This window comes from Mauremys reevesii, linkage group 11 (genome assembly GCF_016161935.1).
Source record: "Mauremys reevesii isolate NIE-2019 linkage group 11, ASM1616193v1, whole genome shotgun sequence".
Taxonomy (NCBI): Eukaryota; Metazoa; Chordata; order Testudines; family Geoemydidae; genus Mauremys; species Mauremys reevesii.
Genome location: NC_052633.1, coordinates 33,922,361 through 33,941,294, shown reverse-complemented (window position 1 = coordinate 33,941,294; position 18,934 = coordinate 33,922,361). Strand labels below are relative to the sequence as shown.

Here is an 18,934-nt window from a genome sequence, read left to right as displayed (position 1 = left end):
ACATCAGATCCCTGTTATTGAGAGCTTGGCTATAAAACGCAAAATACTAGCAGCCTTAATGGGAGTGCTTACTATTTATCATGCAAATATTACCTCAGATGTTCAGTCCCATGTGTGCCATGGATTTGACTTCAGTTGAAAGTGGAGCACACAGTGTACATAAACAAAGAAAAGCGCACGAGTTCTGACATGAATTTGAATGGGAGCGTTAGTTTCTTGGCTCAGAGCCTGTTGTTTGAGCCCTTTGGGCTCTATGGGTTAAGTGATTTCACTCATTCATGGCTGCAATTACATATTCTTTCACTGTGGATGACATCTTATAGAGTATTACTTCTACCTAGGATGCCTTTGGAAAAAACCTCATCTTAAAACTGTCAATTGTCTATGAAATCTATTATTTGATAGCACCTCCTATGGTTAAGGGTTATATGCACCTCATATAGGTATTTCTTTGTGGTTATGGGTAACTGCACTAACCTGAAGCTATTTAATTTGAGCCCTATTCACACAATTGTACCTGAACAGTAAATAACACCCCCCAAAGTAGTGCTTTCAGGTGACAGCAAAAAGGTGAGTGTTTTACTCCAGAGAACACTGCCATTTCCCATACAACCAGCTGTAGTTCTGATTCAGCAGAACTAACTCGTGTTGAGTAACACTTCTTCATGCAGGTACTCACTGAGATTACTTGGGTGAGTAGACCTTACTCAGTATGAGTAAGAGTTACAGCATCAGGCCCAAATCAGTGTGCACGAAAGCACGTCTGTCTGTACACTGTAACCCTTACTCTCAATAGGATTATTACATAGTATGTAGAAATTCATATATATATAGAGAGAGAGAGAGAGAGAGAGCGCGAGCGAGAACACACATATATACAGCGAGAGAGCTCACGCGTATATACCAGAGACCATGTTCCACAACCTTAACTCCACCCCCTGAGGGCCATCAGCCTTCTATCATTTCCTCATCTTCACACAATGCTTTACCAAACTACCCTCCCACAACACCAAATATCCAAAACTAGTGTTGGGTGGGGTGGGGGCGGCAGAAATAATAAAGTAAAGGGTGTGAGCAGAAGGGTGACAAGGGGGCAGAGTTAAGGTAACGGTACATGGCCTGTGGTGTATGGTAATTGTAGTAGTAAGGTGTATGCTTGGGGATAGAGCAGTACAGAGTATGTACTGTTAGGTGGCTTAAGTTTTCATTTCCTTGCTTTTATGGATTTGCGTTAGACGTGTTTTGTGCCTGTAGTAACCCTAACTGCTTCACAATGACTTTTTTGTATTAATATAGAATAAATGTTTTCAAAATATCCTGCTTCCAGTCTAAACCACAATCAATCGTGTTTTTAATGATAATCCCATACATGGCCATTTGGGAGCATAGTAGAGTGGTGTTTCATTTCTGATCTTATACATTCATCTGGTTCAGCAGTTTTTCCTTGAGTTTGCCAAAAGGTTGAATATTTTAAGATGAGCTACAAAAACCACCAATAAAAAGCCTAAAAAATGTAGGAGAGAAATGTTGGCAGTTTTTAGGAAAGTATTACAGGTACTATAATTATATTCTGGGATATTGCTGTCTACTGGACTAGAGATTCCCTTAGCTCACTGGTTCTCCACCAGGGGTACACATACCCTTGGGGGTACGCAGAGGTGTCTTTCAGAGGGTACATCAACTCATTTAGATATTTGCCTACTTTTACAACAGGCTACATAAAAAGCACTAGCGAAGTCTGTACAACTTAAAATTTCATACAATGACTTTATACTGCTCTCTATACACGAGACACTGAAATGTAAGTACAATATTTCTATTTCAATTGATTTATTTTATAATGATATGGTAACAATGACAAAGTAGCAATTGTTCAGTAATAGGGTGCTGTGATATTTTTGTATTTTTAGGTCTGATTTTGTAAGCAAGTAGTTTTTAAGTGAGGTCAAACTTCGGGTACACAAGACAAATCAGACTCCTGAAAGGTGATCAGTAGTCTGGAAAGGTTGAGAACCACTGCCTTAGTGGCTCTATTTGTTCCATGCAATTTTTTTTGCCCATTAAAAAATACCCCAAACACAAGAAGTGCTTCTATTTTTTCATATTGTTTTATTGAAAAGATACATTTAAAAAAATACACAGACATTTTACTATTTACGGATTGCAGATAAAGATGTTCTAAAAGAGTTAACTCTATTTTATTCCTTTATTATACTTGTTGCCCTCAATATCGCACAAAGACTTCAGTCTGAGTACTGCATATTGATATTACCTTTATAAAAGGGGGTAGGGACAAGAGACGAGGGAGGGCAGAACTTCAATATAGTCAGTAAACAGAAAAGACAGTCAGTCAATTATAAATATTGTATGTTCTGTACATTATTGCATTAGGGAGCCACAACATTATGCAGCATTGTTACAAAGGAAACAAGTTTAGAAATGAAGAGAAAGGATATTTACGTATAAATACACGGCCCATTGTCTTCTTGAACAATGCATGTGAGCTGTGGTAATGTGCAATTAAAAAGCTTGCTTTTTCTTTAATGTTAAACATTGCTTAGCAACACCAGTGAGGAAACTACAAAATAAGTTAAAATGAAAATAGTAAACCAATAGTAATCTTTACTATATGTTATATGGCTTTCTATTTTTAATCTAACTAAAACATGAAACAAGAGAAATACATTAATAAAAAAAAGCTTCAAAGCTGCATTGCTTCCAAACATTTGCACAGCAACTAAAAATGTCTAACTAAGACAGGCAATACATCTCTAGTACTACACAAGATACACCAGTACTGCGGTCTAAAACAGTACACAATTCCTGTCAACAAGAGCACACTGAAAAGAAAAGGATGCAGTCAGTTATTAAGATGTTATCCACAATTAAGCACTTGGTTAATCTACCTTTTTTCACACTAGAATATACCCAGTTGGATTCCAGAGACCTATTTACATGTGTGAGCGAGGAAGACCCTAGTTTTCAAGTCAGTCAGGAAATATTCTGTGTTCCTTGTTTACAAGGTGCATGATATACATATTTAAAAAACCCCAACCAACAAACAGATGAATGAATCTTGATGCTAGCTTTTTATGAGCCATTAAGCTTTTGGTAAACCATTCTCAGACAAATTATTTGAATTTAAAGAGCGAGAGAGAGAGAGAGAGACACAGAGACGTTGTCTAGGCTTCTAGAATACAGTACCTGTCCATGAAAAATTCTGTGACTTGGAGTGTTGGGGTGCCATACTGCATGGCATTATAAAAGAGAAAGACATTTTAAAATAAAATCCTTGCTTGCTTTGCTTCCTTTCCCCCCCTTCTACTGGCCATAGTTATCTTATTATCACTACAAAATTAATATGGTGCAAAAAGGATCGATGCAGGAGTCGCACGTATGGGACCGTGGCCTGGCCTTAGGAGAGCTGGTGGGATTGCAGGTGCCTGGAACAAAGAGGCAGTTGGACGGGGAGGGAGGGACAGAGCAGATGACACAGCTGCAGCCGCAGCAAGAGAAGATGAAAGGAAAGCAGGTGCTAAGGGCTTAATCATATCTTTTTGGAATGCAAGTTTTGCCTGAAAAAAAGAAAAAAAAGAAATGTAAATACTGTTCCCGCCACCATTTTAAAAATGAATAAAAACATTAACCCTAGCAAAATATTCATTTTTAAGCTTTTTATCTGTCTGGATAGTATGAATAAAAGCTGTTTTCAATTGCTTCTTAGTACTTCACACCTGATTTATAATTACTGTATTTCCTTTGCTCCAATTTTAACCATTTCTAGTAGCAGCTGTTCGAGATGTTTGCTTGTAGCCAAAAGAGCAAATGAACATAGGCTGCTTTACAGAAGAGACATTAGACCACATGTTCAACTGCAAAATTTGCACTGGCATTTTCACACCTGCACCTGAACTGTGGGTGAAAATGTCAGTGCTTGTAATGTTAACTGCTTGACTACAGGAGCAAATCAGGAAAGTACAAGAACAAGTACTCCAACATCCACCTGCAATTAATTTTGCTGGTGTAAAAATGCAGGTGCAAATTGCATCTACTGAATGGGAAACCTTGTCTCAGCAATTTTGAAAATTGTATCCATGCTGTCTTCTTACACACAGGACAATTTAAACAAACGAACTGCACATTTAAGTACACACAAATCCACATGGAATAGATGTGGGTGCTCCAGTATGTGGGGGTTAGAGGTAATTTACTGGAGTGAATATCTGTAAATTATAATAACTACCATCAGGAAACTCAAGATTGGGAAAAAAGGGTCAAGATCATGACTTTGACAGGACTCTACAAAATAGAAAGGTACATTTTCCTCATTTCTTTTCACTTATAAAAATGAGCTGTAGAAAAATGCAAAAGTCAGAGATGGGAAACACCCATCAGTTCATCTAGTTCTTTCTCTGCTAATGCACACTTCTTCCCTTCAGCATATTTTCTAGTCTCCAAGACTAATTTTTTTTAAAAAAACCAATCATTAAAAAAAAAAAAAAAAAGACGGCTCAGTTCGAGATTCCCCAACCAATCTGCTGTGGGTACTGTAAAATTACCCATGAAATATTTACAGTATAACTCCACTTGTGGGTTGGTGTGTTTCAAGGTTAAGTATTTGTGGGTGGGAGGAGAGAGACTTATATCCTGGCTCTATTACCATCGGTATTAAACCCAAGAGATAAAAATATAATGCTTTCCAGAAGTGAGAAAGATTAGTGTGACCCAAAGCTAGTGAATGGGGAGTGTTAGAGAAAGTCTGAAGCATTTTCAGTAGACTATATGATTACAAAGAAACATTAATACTTCAACTTCTGCAGGGGTTTCCTATGCTTTTTGGATAGTGTCTCACTTTTGGACGTGAGTATTTGCATCTCTTTAGTTCCAACACATAAAAGCAATTTTGTTGTATGGGGTGTGCACACTGCTCTCTAATGAACCCAGTACAGTGACCATCGCAGGCTGACTGAACTAGTGAGCAGAGAGCATGCAACTCTTCCTGAGCCAGAATCAGGCTGCCTGGTGAGCGGCCTGCCCCAGGCTAAAGAAACCAGCAAGACAGTATTATGGGGGATGCTGGTGGGGAGGAACCCCAGAGAAAGGGGAAGAAAGGGCTGAGGATTTTTGGGGACCAAGGCAGGAAATGGTGATCTAGTAGCCCAGTAATAAATGCCTTGATGATAAGCAGTTAATGCTCCTAAACTCCTCACAACTCTCCCACACCAGCCTAATACAGCACACACTTTACTTTGCTGTTTGTGCAGGATAAGTCAGTATGTTTTTAGCTTTACACCTTAAGCCCTTCTCCCAGGCTACATCCCTCATAACATCATGTTTTCTTAAATGCTCACATAGGCAGTGTGTGCCCTTTAAAGAGAGGGAGTGTACTAAAAACAGAAGAGTTCACATCTTTCCACTAGATACACAATCCATTCCACAGCCCACTGTTTATTCTCTCCCTTCTAGCAGTAAATAACTCTGGAGTGCTATTTCGCCTTTGAGCAGGCAGACAGAATACATAACCATCTTCAAATCTGATGCTAATACAGATTCAGCCTGCAGGGGGAGATACTCACAAGCTTTCTACCCCTGTCAGACACCTAGTCTCTTTGCAGTGGGAGTCCCAAGGTCACAAGCTCACATATACAGCAGTGATGCTGCATAGTAACAGTACTTACTGCTAAAATACTTGGGCTGCGCTGAAGTTTGTTGTAAGGGCTATATTTAGGTTTCATAGGCTTCCCTGCCACTCTGTCCTTGTGCCTTCTGCTGGAAATGTGCTGAAATAAAAAAAGAACACATTAAGAAGCAGTTTAGCGATCTCATGGTTTTATTCTTTTTGGAATTGATTTTTCGGCTGCATGTACCAAGACCCCTATCGAAGACACTGGGAGACAATTAAGGCTTAAGGGATGCAGCAATGATCTAAGTAGTTGTGTCTTGCTAAATAAAGCCCAACAGTTTGGAGTAAATCACATGAACTAGAAATTAATCAAATACACAGGATACTGTGATCCAAGCCGCAAAGGCACAAAGCATTAGCACTCAGGCAAAAGCTTCCGAGGTATTTGAGGTACCTGTTTAAGCTGAATTTCTGAATTGACATGGACATCACAGATTTCACAATGAAATGTCTTGTTCTGCAGTCCTGAGCCCTTACTGCCATTCTGAATCTTCAGCCTGGATCCAAGTCTAGGATAAGATTTAATTGGACCTGCACCATTCCGAGCTTCCACCATTGTCTTGTGTTTGGAACCTAATGGACAATTAGATGCATAAGGATTAACAAAGATGGAATGCTTTTTCTTAAGCTACAAATCATAATAAACTTATTATAGAGAATTGCTGCAGTTTCCATCCCCTTTTAGATTTTCCATAACATGAAATGACTGTTTAGGAACTAGAATGGTCAAATACTCCACACACGTGTTTAGATTATGCATTATCTTGACTTTGATTACTATACTACACACTTCACCATTGCATGGTACAGAGGAGAGCAAACCATAAAGAAGTCTGAGGGTTTGTGCAGAAAAGAAAGAGGGACACATTGGAATATTTCCCTCTCCGTCTCATGATCCAGGTTATTGCCATTTTCCATTCTGCAAGTGGCTCATGTGGGAATAAGGGGGTTTGGCTAGGGCAGGGGTGAAGGTAACCTAAAGGACTTACCGGTACGTGGGAGTCCTGATCAGGGGGCGTGGCTTCAACCGGAAGAGGTGGGACCTTTCAAGATTTAAAGGCCTTGGGGCTCTGGCTGTGGCTGGGAGCTCCAAGGGCCTTTAAATCACCCCGGAGCTCCCAGCTGCAGAGGCGGTTGGGAGCCCCGGGGCGAATTAAAGGACCTGGGGCTCCGGCCGCCATGGCGCTCCAGGCCCTTTAATCATTGCGAGAGCCCTGCCGCTGCTACCCTGGGGCGGCAGGGCTCCAGTGGTGATTTAAAGGGCCCAGAGCTCCAACCGCTGCAGGGAGCCCCGGACCCTTTAAATCCCCTCTGGAGCCTGACTGCCGGGGCCCCGGGGCTCTGGCAGACGGGCTCAGGTGGGGATTTAAAGGGCCCGGTGCTCCAGCCACTGTGGGGAGCCCTGGGCCCTTTAAAGTGCCGCTGGAGCTCCGGCAGTGGGGCTTGGAGGCGCTTTAAAGGGCCTTGGGCTCCCCGCAGGGGCTGGAGCTCCAAGCCCTTTAAATCCTCGTCCAAACCCAGCTGCCAGAACTCCAGCGGTGATTTAAAGGGCCTGGGGCTCCCCGCAGCAGCTGGAACCCTGGGCCCTTTAAATCACCGCCGGAGAAGCTGGATCATACCGGCTTACTTTCACCTCTGGGCTAGGGTGACCAGACAGCAAGTGTGAAAAATCAGGACAGGGGTGGGGGGTAATAGGAGCGTATATAAGAAAAAGACCCCAAAATCAGGACTGTCCCTATAAAATCGGGACATCTGGTCACATTAGGTGTGGCCAAGGAGGATACTAAAATCTGCATATAAGCAGGAATTGGGTAATCCTGTTTAAAGCAGCACTAGCTACTTCTTCCTATTCAGTGGCTCCTCAGTGAAGGAGTTAGAGACCTGCGGCCTGTAAACCAAAAGAAAATATGGATGGAAGCTAATTGTGTTGCCTTTAGTGCAGCGTGAGGAGTATGGAGGAAGAGATCCTGGGTGAAATCTTGGTTCCACTAACTCAATGAAACTTTTGCCATTGACTTCAATGGGGCCAGGATTTCACCCCCTGGCTTTAAGTGTAGGAATCCATGAAGAATGAGGATCCACACGAAATCCTGGTCTTAATGATGTATGTCTCCGGAATAAACCAATGTGATTGTTGGGGTCCTGACCCTCCCGAGACCTGCAGTCCAGGAGAGAGGATGCCAAGCAAAGGTTGCACCACAAAAGTCTTATGGAGTTTGTTCCCATCCATCCAATTTTATGTGGGAAGAGGGAGGATAGATGTTCCTTCCTTCCTCTCTCAAAGAGCTACAAAGGAAGGGATTCCTGGACTTAATATTTCTCTTGAGGTAAGGAAAGATGGATTTAAAGGCAACATATACTTTATAAGCATCTTGTCTCAATTTTCAAAGCCTCTATGACATCAAATTTAAAAACTGAATCCTCAAGTTATTGCATAAAAACTATACTTTACCAACTTCAGCATTTATATTTATTCTTATCAGCTTCTCCGGCATGATAAGAATAAATATATTATATATTGGAACTTGAAGTACAGAATTTACAATGAAGTTGAAAACTTCATGTTAGTTGGAAGCACCTCTGGAGTCAGGACAAAGTACAGTTAGATATCATGGGCTGTAGGAAGTTTGGTGAAATCATTGGTCTAGACAACAGGGGATTGTGTAAAGGATATCTTCAAAAACAGGTATTTAAAAGCTCTTGTGCCTAAGAATATAAAGGATTTTAACTCTATAGTGTTTTGTTTTTTTAAAATGACACACAGTCACATACTTACGTGTTGTAGCAACTCACCTGTGTTGTGTGCTTCTAGCTGTGATAGGGAGTTCACAGCCACTTTGCATAGTGAACAGTAAAGTAGTTTTTTGGCTTTTTCCTCTTCGGATTCAGAAACTGTGCTTGTTGCTCCATTTGTGCTCTTAGAGGATGATGTCGATGTTATAGGTGCTAATGTTATAGCTCCAGGTTTGGGAAGGAACAGGCCCACTTCAGTATTTGAAGGCTGACTAGAAGCACTGGTTTTCGCTTTCCCTTTATCTTCTAAAAGAAACAAACATGTGTATTGTAAGGTTTTATACACATCAAATCACACAGGGAATATACACAGGGCAGTGATGTCCTAGAGGGGGAAATCTCAAGAACACTTGCAAAATTTTTGCCATCAAACTTAATTGATTTTGGGGGTGATTTCCTGGGCTCTTGGGAAACTGCTAAATTATCATTACCAGAGACTTAACCCTGAGATCATAAAAATATTTCTGAAGAGCACTTTGTTTGCCTTTGGAATGGCCCAAATTGCATCAAATAGGAGGGATTTTCAAAATAATTTCACTGGGGAGGATACCCCTGAAGTTCCGCCATAATCTTGAGATCCACTTCCCTCATTTCAGTTATACAAGTTGAATATAGTGCTTTACTCACTATAGGGGGTCAGTGCAGAGCTGCCAATATTTAGATAAGATTATTCAAGGCATAATTCCTGGTATAAACTGGAGGCCCTAAGGGTTTTAATTCAATTCTCTTATGTATCATTTTACACCCATTAATCAATCATCCAGGCCTCCTCTGAGACTGGTCAGTAGGTATTGTTGTTTCATTTTACAGGTAGGGGTCCCAAAGTAAAGAGCTCAAGTGAATTGACTGAAGATGCAGAGGGCGTTTGTGAGAGCCAGTTAGAATGTAGGAGTCTGCTGCAGGAGACTGTAGGAGGTCGCTGCATCATATGGTTAGTTTATTAGACTTTACTGCCGCTTGTGCTATTGAGCTGCTGAGCAGAGAAGAAAGCACACCTATAAGCACCATCCAGCCCCTTGGGGCGGGGTGGGGGACTGAGGTGGCCCTAATATCATCAGCAGTAGCCTAGGCAGCATAGGTGTCATAAGCTACCTCCAGGGTGTCAGAGCTACATGAATAAAACTGCGTTCATCGGGGGGGCGGGGGGGAACCACATTGAGAAACTTTCAACTCTATTGATCAGTTGACAGCAGTGTGACGGCCAGTTTGTATTTACAAGAATACTTTTGCATGGAAAAGAGTTAGATACTTAATTTTTTAAAATACGAGATTAGCCTTGACATTTCTAGGTCCCAAATATTAGCAGAGTCTCAAAGGCCAGCTCTGCATTTAGGATTAGTCATATTATGGCTTACCAGACAAGCACATAGAGAGGACTTGATACAAGACACAAAGACAAAAGCCCAGAGGAAGACTTGCATGAAAAGACACAGATTATAGGATCATATAAAAGCAGTTTTGTATATTACTTTGCCAGAAAAATTTAAAATTAAAACTGTTCAACTTAAGCTCAAAATACATTTCTTAAACATTTATATATTGTTTATCTTTATACTCAGTGCTGCTTTGGTACCTTCCCATCACAGTCAAGCAGGAATCAGCCAAACAGCAGAGAAGCTCTTAAAAGTAGCTTTAAAAATGTAATTTATATCACAAGGCCCACAGCTGTCCGCAGTGACACTGGGCGCAGTCTTTCAGAACATATCCAGCAAATCACTTAAGTGCAAGCTTAAGTCCATTCCTAGTCACAAAAGCAGTTAAGCACACACTTAAATTCTTTTATGTGTGTAAGTCCCATTGAATGCAATGGGATTTAGGTATTGCCTAAAGTTAATCCTATGTTTAAAATGCTTTGCTGTACACGAATGGACTACTAAATCACATCCTCAGGCTTACATAAGGCCTGCACCCAAGTCCATGGCTTTTTGGCTAAGAATGGACTGAAGGATATGGCCCAATACTCCCAAAGCAGTAAAATACAACAGGTTGATAGATGTTAGCTTAACTTAAATGAAAAAAGCATATGCCTCAAACTCTGAGAAATGCAGTGTATTCAGTGGATATTTTCTTCCTAGGTAAGTAGAGTTGGTTTCAGTTTCTAACAGACGTGCATCTGGGGCCAGATTTTCAAGTGCTCAGCACCCACAATTGGAATCAAATTTTTCAAGAGTCCAGTTCTCAATTAGGCACCTACATAAGGAGAAGAGGTTCAAAAGTGCTCAGCTCCCATTGGCCAGATTTTCAAGAAAAATCAGCACCCAATGTGCTGAGCTAATTTGAAAATCTGGCCATTTATTTGGATGGATGCTGAGCTCTTTTGAAAATCTGGGCCCAATTGCAGGTGCAGAATTATCTTCAAAATTTGGCCCTTGCAATTTACATATACAAAAACCAGGGTTTTGTTCTACCATCATTCTGTGTGTGGAGCTACCATTGACACTAAAGGGGTGCTGAGCACAGGATTGAACTCTTCATTGATGCATTGTATGTATAAGCATAACTCACAAACCTAAAAGCGTATACAAAATATGAACAGGCACTTGATACTAGAGAGCAGAGACAGTAATTGGCATAGTTCCCAGAAATGCAGGGCAGTAAATCTTTGAATTTTAGATCACTGAGATAAAGGGAAAAGAAATGTTAATAAATATTTGGTTATATACTTCAATATAACCATAAAAAACTATTTTAAAATTACACAACACACGTAAACTATATTTAACATTTAAATTGACCAAAAGTGAATCTCATTCAGAGGGCCAGGTTTATGAAAGGGGTACTCTAAACATGTTTGAATTTATAAAATATTACCAAAGGAAGTGATATTAGATCATTCGCCATCTACTTCAAAATTTTAATATGGCTGTAGTAATCATTCATATCTGCAGAAAGCCAATCCATGGAAATAACATCACAAATGAATATTTATAAAGTATACTCTCTCTCCCCCTGCCACACCCATAGACAAACAATAATAGGGAAAGCTAGTAGAGGTGCTAACAATGTACAAATGAAACATCTATCGGCTATCCATTCATGGACTCAGGCTATATAAGAATAGTTTATCACTTGCGTTATCTGTATGAAGAGTCCAGATGCTATGAGGTGTAGTGCATGTTCTGAAAGGTGCTGTGCTCTCGACTCCCATTAAAGAGAAGTCTTCAGTATGCTGTAGGCTCAGGCCTTTAAAAGCATGTGATAAGTGACAAAAATAGCATGAAATGTTTAAAAACAATATTTATAGAACTACCTGCTATAATCTTCACCCAAAACATTGATAATATTTCCATTGTGTTTTATCCATAGAAAATAGCTGATGCCTTATGTTTATACACCCTGATGCCGTTAGTGTGCATCTTAATATTTTACTTTCTAAATGTGTTCATGTAAATTTAGTGCTGGCAAAATGTGCCAATCCTGGAAACTCAAGTCTTCTGTTTCTCTAAAGAGACGGTATAGGACAAGCATCAGTAATGCAAGCTTCCCCACCCTGTCCTGAAGAGACTGACTGTCTTCTAGGAGCGAGTGGACTGTTCAGTCTCCGTGCCCATTCAATCCCTGGCTTCTCTGCTCAGACTTTCTATAACAGTGTCCACCTGTGAGGATATTTTTTGTGCTGCATCCCTGTGAACACTAGGCTGAGAACACAAAACCCATTTCACATAGGCCACCAATCACCATCAGACGACAGTTTTCCATCGCTGGATTTAACAGATGACTGAAATGAAAGATTCCGTGTCCCATTGCCAAGCACCTCAGCCAACAAGAAGTAAATCCAGTGCCTCAAATGCTAACTGATGTACTGCTTTAACCAGGATTTAAAATATTCCCTAGATTTGTCATTTTCATTATTCTTAATAAGGAACAAAACTATATAACAAACTGACTGCAAACATCTAGGAAACTAGCAAGAGGCTATTAGCATGTTGTCAGGCAAGGTTCTGTCAGCTATTTAAATATTGGAAAGGTTCCCAATTCAAATAATCACTCCACCCAGAGAGAGCGCATAAGCATGTATTGTATATATACACACACACGCACCCTACCTCCCATCCCCATTTAGATTAATGTTTCCTTCCATCTTTCTAAATACTTAGAGAATGTGTTTAAAATCCTGATTGAACAGTTAATGCAACATTTTAGTTCCCATATCCACTAGAATAAGCTAGACACGTGTTTGGCTACCCAGTAGAGTAGAATCTGGCTCTTTTGGCTTCTAGAATCATTAAATTACATTTCTTCAAATGGGTTTTAGTTAACTACTTATTGTTTTCAATCCCTCGGAGCCACATCACCATTAACTACCACTTTTAGAAATGCCTTCTGAGTATTCATCTGTGCAACGCAGATAAACACAAATCATATTCACGTGCACAATATATACAGAAGATTATTTTATTTGTATTTATAGCATATATTTAATATTAAAGAAGAAACTGGTCACTTTCATACTGCTTAAGAGCCTAGATGATTTCATCATATATAAAATGTCGGCATATTTAGAAGTGTTTCATCCTAGATACTATTGGAATCATTATATAAAATCTAGATACAAGGTGAGATATGGCTGTAAAGCTACAGCCCCATTGTAAGACTGCCCTGCTGGCATTCCTGGAGGCATAATTCTTATATCTGGTCCAAGCCCACTGAAGCCAATGGACTTGGACAAGGGATAAATCAGTACAGAATTTAGTTCAACACCTCCAGGAGCATCCAGTACCTCAGGCCAGTGTGGCCTCTGCTATACCCGTAAGATTTAGAAGAATGCAACATATGCTCCCTCCACCCCCACGACAGCCCAATTCCACTAGCTGGAGCAGAAGGCTGCGACTCTGCCCAGGCCCTTCCTTTTCCCAGACCCTGTTGGAAAGGTTAGAGCTGCTGCTCATCCTTGTGGCTACAGGCAGCACAAGACACACTGAGAATACAAGAGCTGTAATTTGGCCTAGCCTCTGTGTGGTGCCGAAAATGATTGGGTAAGTCTTGTGTGTCCTTTTTTTTAAATTTACCCCTATGCGGGACTAGTCACAATCTACCCCATACTACTGGACAGTATATGACTGTGCTCTTTTCCTTGTACGGAGGATATTTTTGTCTGTTATATTCTTGTCTGCAATTAAGGATTAAATCTCCTTTTTTTCTTAAGCCCCAGGAGCAGTAAAATTGCTGGTTGAGTCCCAGCTCTTACTGAATCCTGCTTTTATTTTGAAATAAGATATGAGAAAAAACTAATTAAGTATCGCTTTGGGCTCAGTAATACAAATGCTGTTGTCTCTTACCTCCATTGTTTCAGTCTTGGCTTTGAAGTTGCTTTCATCTATGTATGAATGTTTGGCTTGTATTTAGTGTCAGAATTGGATTCTAGAATCGAAGGCATATTTAGCTAATTAGAACTATTTCTGTTTGGATTTGCATATCATACACATAGCAAATAGAGATGAAAACGATCTAGGCAGGTCAACTTGTCCATTTCCCTGCCAGTGCAGGTTTATTTGAAATGACTTACAATTTGCAGCTTCTGCTTCACTCCTGGGAAGTGCTATTGCACAGTCCAATAGATTTGACTGTTCAAGGTGAGTTTTGTCATTGACTTTGGCAGTGCCACGGATTTCACCCTAGGACTTTTTTCCCCTAACATTCAGGCTCTATTCACTGTACTCAGACTTACATTTTTTTGGCTCACCCTATACAATTGAGTTTGCACAATTTGGCCCCATTCACACACTGAGGATGTGCACTCAGAGGGAGCCGTCCATGCAGAATTCTTCTCCCTATGGTGCAGAAGGGAGAAGTGCTACCTTTCTGGCATCCTCCTCCTCCCACCTGCCTATGCTTTGTAGAGAGCTGTTTTGATTAGGGCACCAGGGAGCCAGTTGTCTTCCCAAAGGTGACTAGGGCATCAGCCCAGATGCTGTTAGAACCCAGGATCATACTTAGTCCTTAGAGCCCCCTCTTGTGAAATGTGGCTGTCCTGGCGCCCTCTTTGGATTCTGTTTTTTGTTAGAAAGTGGGACATTTTTGTAAAAAAATTAAATGTCACTTTCTAAAAAAAACAGCTCATTAAAGGCAAAGAACACAGACACCAAGAACGCATGGCAAGGGGTACAAAATTAGCAAAAGGAAGAAAAGACAGCTGAGAAGAATGGGAAAGTGAAATCTTAAGACCACCTCATTTGGAGACTCAGCTAAGCAGAGTAATTACCTTAGCTAGGTGAAGGCCTTCTTGGAGAGAAAGAGAGAAGCCGTGTTCAGATGTCTAAGGCCCTACTGATAAAAACAAAACACTGATGGATAATACTTCATTCTGGAAAGCCAGCTCCATAATTAGTTTTGTGCACTTAATAGCCGGATGCAGGACAATTCATTTTATTTGTTCTTTTGGGGGATCTTAAATACCAAGTTATAAGCGGAGGGTGAGGGGAAGAATCTCAGTTCATATTGAGAGATACATTTCTACCATGTCTTGGAAATTTTGTGATTAATCTCTCAACTGAGTAAACAAACATCTTGTCTCAAGTCATCACAAATAAAAATGTGACCATAATAGAGGCTGACATGATCTCCTGAATTTAATATGACATATTTAAGTAGAATTGTATTTAATTTTATGATGCTTTACATACTCAAGGTGCCCCAAAGCACTTTACAATTAAATGTACATCTTGCAAGTTACAGGCTAAAAGAGAGTGCCAGTGTAGACTAAAGTAATAGTTATTGTATACTCAGCAATAGTTACAGTGTTGGATGTTAAAATTGATTTGATTGAAGGAATTCTGATCAGTTATTTTTTACTCTAAAAAAAAGAAAAAGCCATTAAAAGAATACTTTGATTTAGCACATTAATGGAAAGGTGGCACTTCTCACAGTTCAGAATCTCTCTCTAGTAACTATTGGATACCTTTCTACAAAGCTTGATTTGTTATCAGAAGTCATGACCTGGTCCAAAGGTAGTCAACAAGAGTAGTTCATAAGAGGCAATTTGCACAACTTACAATAAAAATCTATAAAACAAAGCCATGAAAATGTTGATAAAAATAAAATAGAAATCCAGTATGAAATGTAACTCGCTGTTGAAATACTTTAGCAACGTTAGGAAAGTGAAAAAGCTCAACTTCATATTTCAGTGTCAAAGTATACAGAATTAATAAATAATGCATATATAGGACAGGTCTTACCCTGATATTGGCTAGTTGGGTCTTATATCTATATGCATGTCTTCTACCTAGTTATCTATGTAGGGTTTGTTAGTTAACTCTTTTTAGTCTTTGATAGTTACAGATAATTCTATAATGAATTTGTATATGAAATTTAGCCCTGGTGCAAATGAGTACAACTCCCATTAGTTTACTTCAGTGGGTCTGCCTCTGTTTATACCAGGGTTGAATTTATTAGCATCCTGAGTCCAATTCCAAATGGACTGGAACGATATTACTGGGTACTAACAAAAGTTAAAGAAATGGATAACAGATACATTAGATATGAATGAGGCATTGCAAATGCTTTTCTAACCTCTTATCTTAATACATTACAATGCGTTTGAGGGGCTACTTCGCAAACATTAACAAAGCTCACTATTAACCCAACAAGTAGGTAAACTGCCCCTTTTAAGATGGGTAAACCGAGGCAAATGAGTACATGAAAGAGTAAGTGACTTTGCTACAGTCCAACAGCAAGTCAATGTCAAAACTGGAGGTAGAAACCAGGAGTCCTTCCATCCAAGACTCCTTTTCTAGACACTAGAGGATCCTACAACTTGACATTTTGGAAAACATTTACCAATCCCCTCTCCTAACAATGGCTATACATTTTCAGAACTTCCTCTACCTACATCCTGGTTGATGAGAGAGGATAATGGAGAGACTATTCTTGAAAAGTTTGGGTGTTTATGGTCAGGAAGGCGAAAAAATAGCTTTTTTCCTTATGTATGGTTTCCTTTTGGTCCTATGCAAAAGTGAGTGACAAAACCCTACAGGATTGCTAATTCAACTTCTGTCTATAAAATGTTAAAGAACACGCCAGCAATGTTGCAGGGAAAAAGCCAGTAAAATAAAATAAAATAAAATAAAATAGTTAATATGCAATTAAACCACTGCATAGCTATCTCAGCTTCATTACTCCACGAATGGAGTGAATTTCCTTTGAATAGATTAATGTGTTTGAGAATATTGGAACTGATATACATGTATAGATGTAAACACTTAAAGTTTATAGACTTCAGTTGTGATAAGTGCTTCCCTGTGCCACAATGTTACTGCTGAAGAAATGACTTTTATAAATATGTATAATTTTTGATTACTCTGAAGACCCTTAATGAATTTGTTGCTAAGCCATTTCCCATAATATCCCTGAATTCTCATACAAATTGAGTTACAAGGCACTGACATGATATTCAAGTGTTGACTGCGGGTCAAATTCAGACCTGATGTAAAGTAGGCAGGACTCCTTTGAAGCCAGAGTCATGACCAGTTATACCAAGTCTGAATTTGGCCCTGTAATTGCAACAGTACCATACCTGTCCACGAAAATAACTAGGCTGCAGTAAGTGGCCTTTGGAGTGTGCAGTGGTGAAAGAGAGGCCCACAGTGGTTTATCACTTTTTTTATTCTTATTGTAAAAATACTCTTCCACTGTAGTGTGGAGCAACAGTGATGTTAATTAAATTAATTACAACTGTATACGATCCAAGGCTGTTCCCTGGAATGCATATGCATGTAATTAAATTGGCATAATTACAGACAGACTTAGGGCAGTTCTACACTTAAAATGTTGCAGCGGTGCGGCTGCACTGCTGTAGTGCTTTGTAAAGGCACTACTATGTCTATGGGAGAGCTTCTCCCGTAGAGAAACCCTCCTGCTGAGATAGCGCTATCTATACCGGCAGTTGGTGTAATTATATTGCTCAGGGTGGGGATTTTTCACGCCCCTGAGCGACATAGTTATACCGATGCAAGTTTATAGTTTAGACCTGGCCATAGTGAAAGTGCTCATCAAAGGATAAAAACTTTTACTACTGAAATTAGAAGTTTGGATTTAACATTTTCGATATTTGGCACATCTGAACTAAAACTGAAACTGACATTTATTTTGTATCTGTTAGTTACAGCACATTTCTTCCTCCCATACATTACAGAATATGGCAACCAAATATGTTGAAAAGAAGCCAGTTAGTTGATATTATTTATATTACTGTAGCACAGGGGTTCTCAAACTGGGGGTTGGGACCCCTCGGGGGTCCTGAGGTTATTACATGGGGGGGTCGTGAGCTCTCAACCTCTACCCCAAACCCTGCTTTGCCGCCAGCATTTATAAAGGTGTTAAATACATAAAAAAGTGTTTTTAATTTATAAGGGGGTGGTCGCACTCAGAGGCTTGCTGTTTGAAAGGGGTCACCAGTACAAAAGTCTGAGAGCCACTGCTGTAGCATCTAGGAGCCTTAGTCACGGATCAGGCCCCATTTTGCTAGGCATTGCACAAACACACAACTAAAAGATGGTTCCCTGCCCCAACCATCTTACAAGTGAAGTATAAGACAAGAGACAGTAGATGGACACAGCTGGATGGGGGAGTACAAGGAAATAGTGAGACGGTATTGGTCAGCATGACAGGCAGTGGCCTCAGCACACCAGTAGCCTAACCGTTGTCAAGTTGTTTTGTAGGCATCACAGAAAAGGAGAGTTTAAAGAGAGATGTGAAGACCAAGGGAGTGGCTTTGCAGATTGTTTATGTGGAATTCCTCCCATGCATGAGGGACAGCACGGGAGAAGGCACAAAGGTGACTGAAAATTTAGCAAGCAGGTGATGGAGGCTGGCATCATAGGCCAACTGGAGGAAGGAATCACCATCTTAATAGTAAATAAGAGATGATAGGTAGAGTGTGGAGACAGATCATAAAAATTGAAGAGAAGTAGCTTATGTTTGGTGCTATAAAGAAGGGGGAACCTGTGCAGCGATGCAAAAAGAGGGGTGACAGGGTTAAAGTGACAGGCTAGGAAAATTATCTTTCCCAGCAGCATTCTTAATGGCTATGGGGGTAAGACTGCATCTCTCAAGGTCAGAGGAAAGGATGTTGCAGTAATTGAGATGTAAGGTGAGAGCCTGGATGAGAGTTTTAGTGGTGAGGTTGGATAGGAAAGGGCGCATCTTAGAGATGTTATGCAGAAAGAATCTGAAAAATTTAGACACAGCCTAGAGAAAGGACTGAGTTGAAGGAGATGCCCAGAGGGCATTGAGTGACATGCAGGCTGGTGGTACTGTCACAATAATTGAGAAAGGAGTGGTGGGGGTTGGAATGCTGGCGAGGGGGAGGTAGATGAGGAGTTCTGTTTTAGCTATGTTGTGATGGAGATGATGGCCAGACATTCGCAAGGAGATGGCAGAGAGGCAGTCCAAGATTTTAGTTCAAACAGAAGGAGATAGGTCTGGAGCAGATATGTAAGTGAGTTTTTCAGCAAAAAGACG

At 40.2% G+C, this 18,934-nt stretch overlaps 1 protein-coding gene across 9 annotated transcripts in view; it reads right to left on the bottom strand.

Moving 5' to 3' along the window:
* Positions 1-2,089: 2,089 nt before the first annotated feature.
* The window catches only part of ZNF385B (zinc finger protein 385B), a 302,602-nt gene continuing 285,757 nt past the window's right edge, over positions 2,090-18,934 (bottom strand). For all 9 annotated transcript variants that reach the window (XM_039494459.1, XM_039494458.1, XM_039494457.1 and 6 more), the window contains 4 exons: positions 8,477-8,722; positions 6,078-6,256; positions 5,679-5,780; positions 2,090-3,575 (listed from right to left, as the gene is read on the bottom strand). In XM_039494459.1, the coding sequence (XP_039350393.1) occupies positions 3,357-3,575; positions 5,679-5,780; positions 6,078-6,256; positions 8,477-8,722 (746 nt within the window). In that variant the 3' untranslated portion in view covers positions 2,090-3,356. The remainder of the gene's footprint in view (positions 3,576-5,678; positions 5,781-6,077; positions 6,257-8,476; positions 8,723-18,934) is intronic.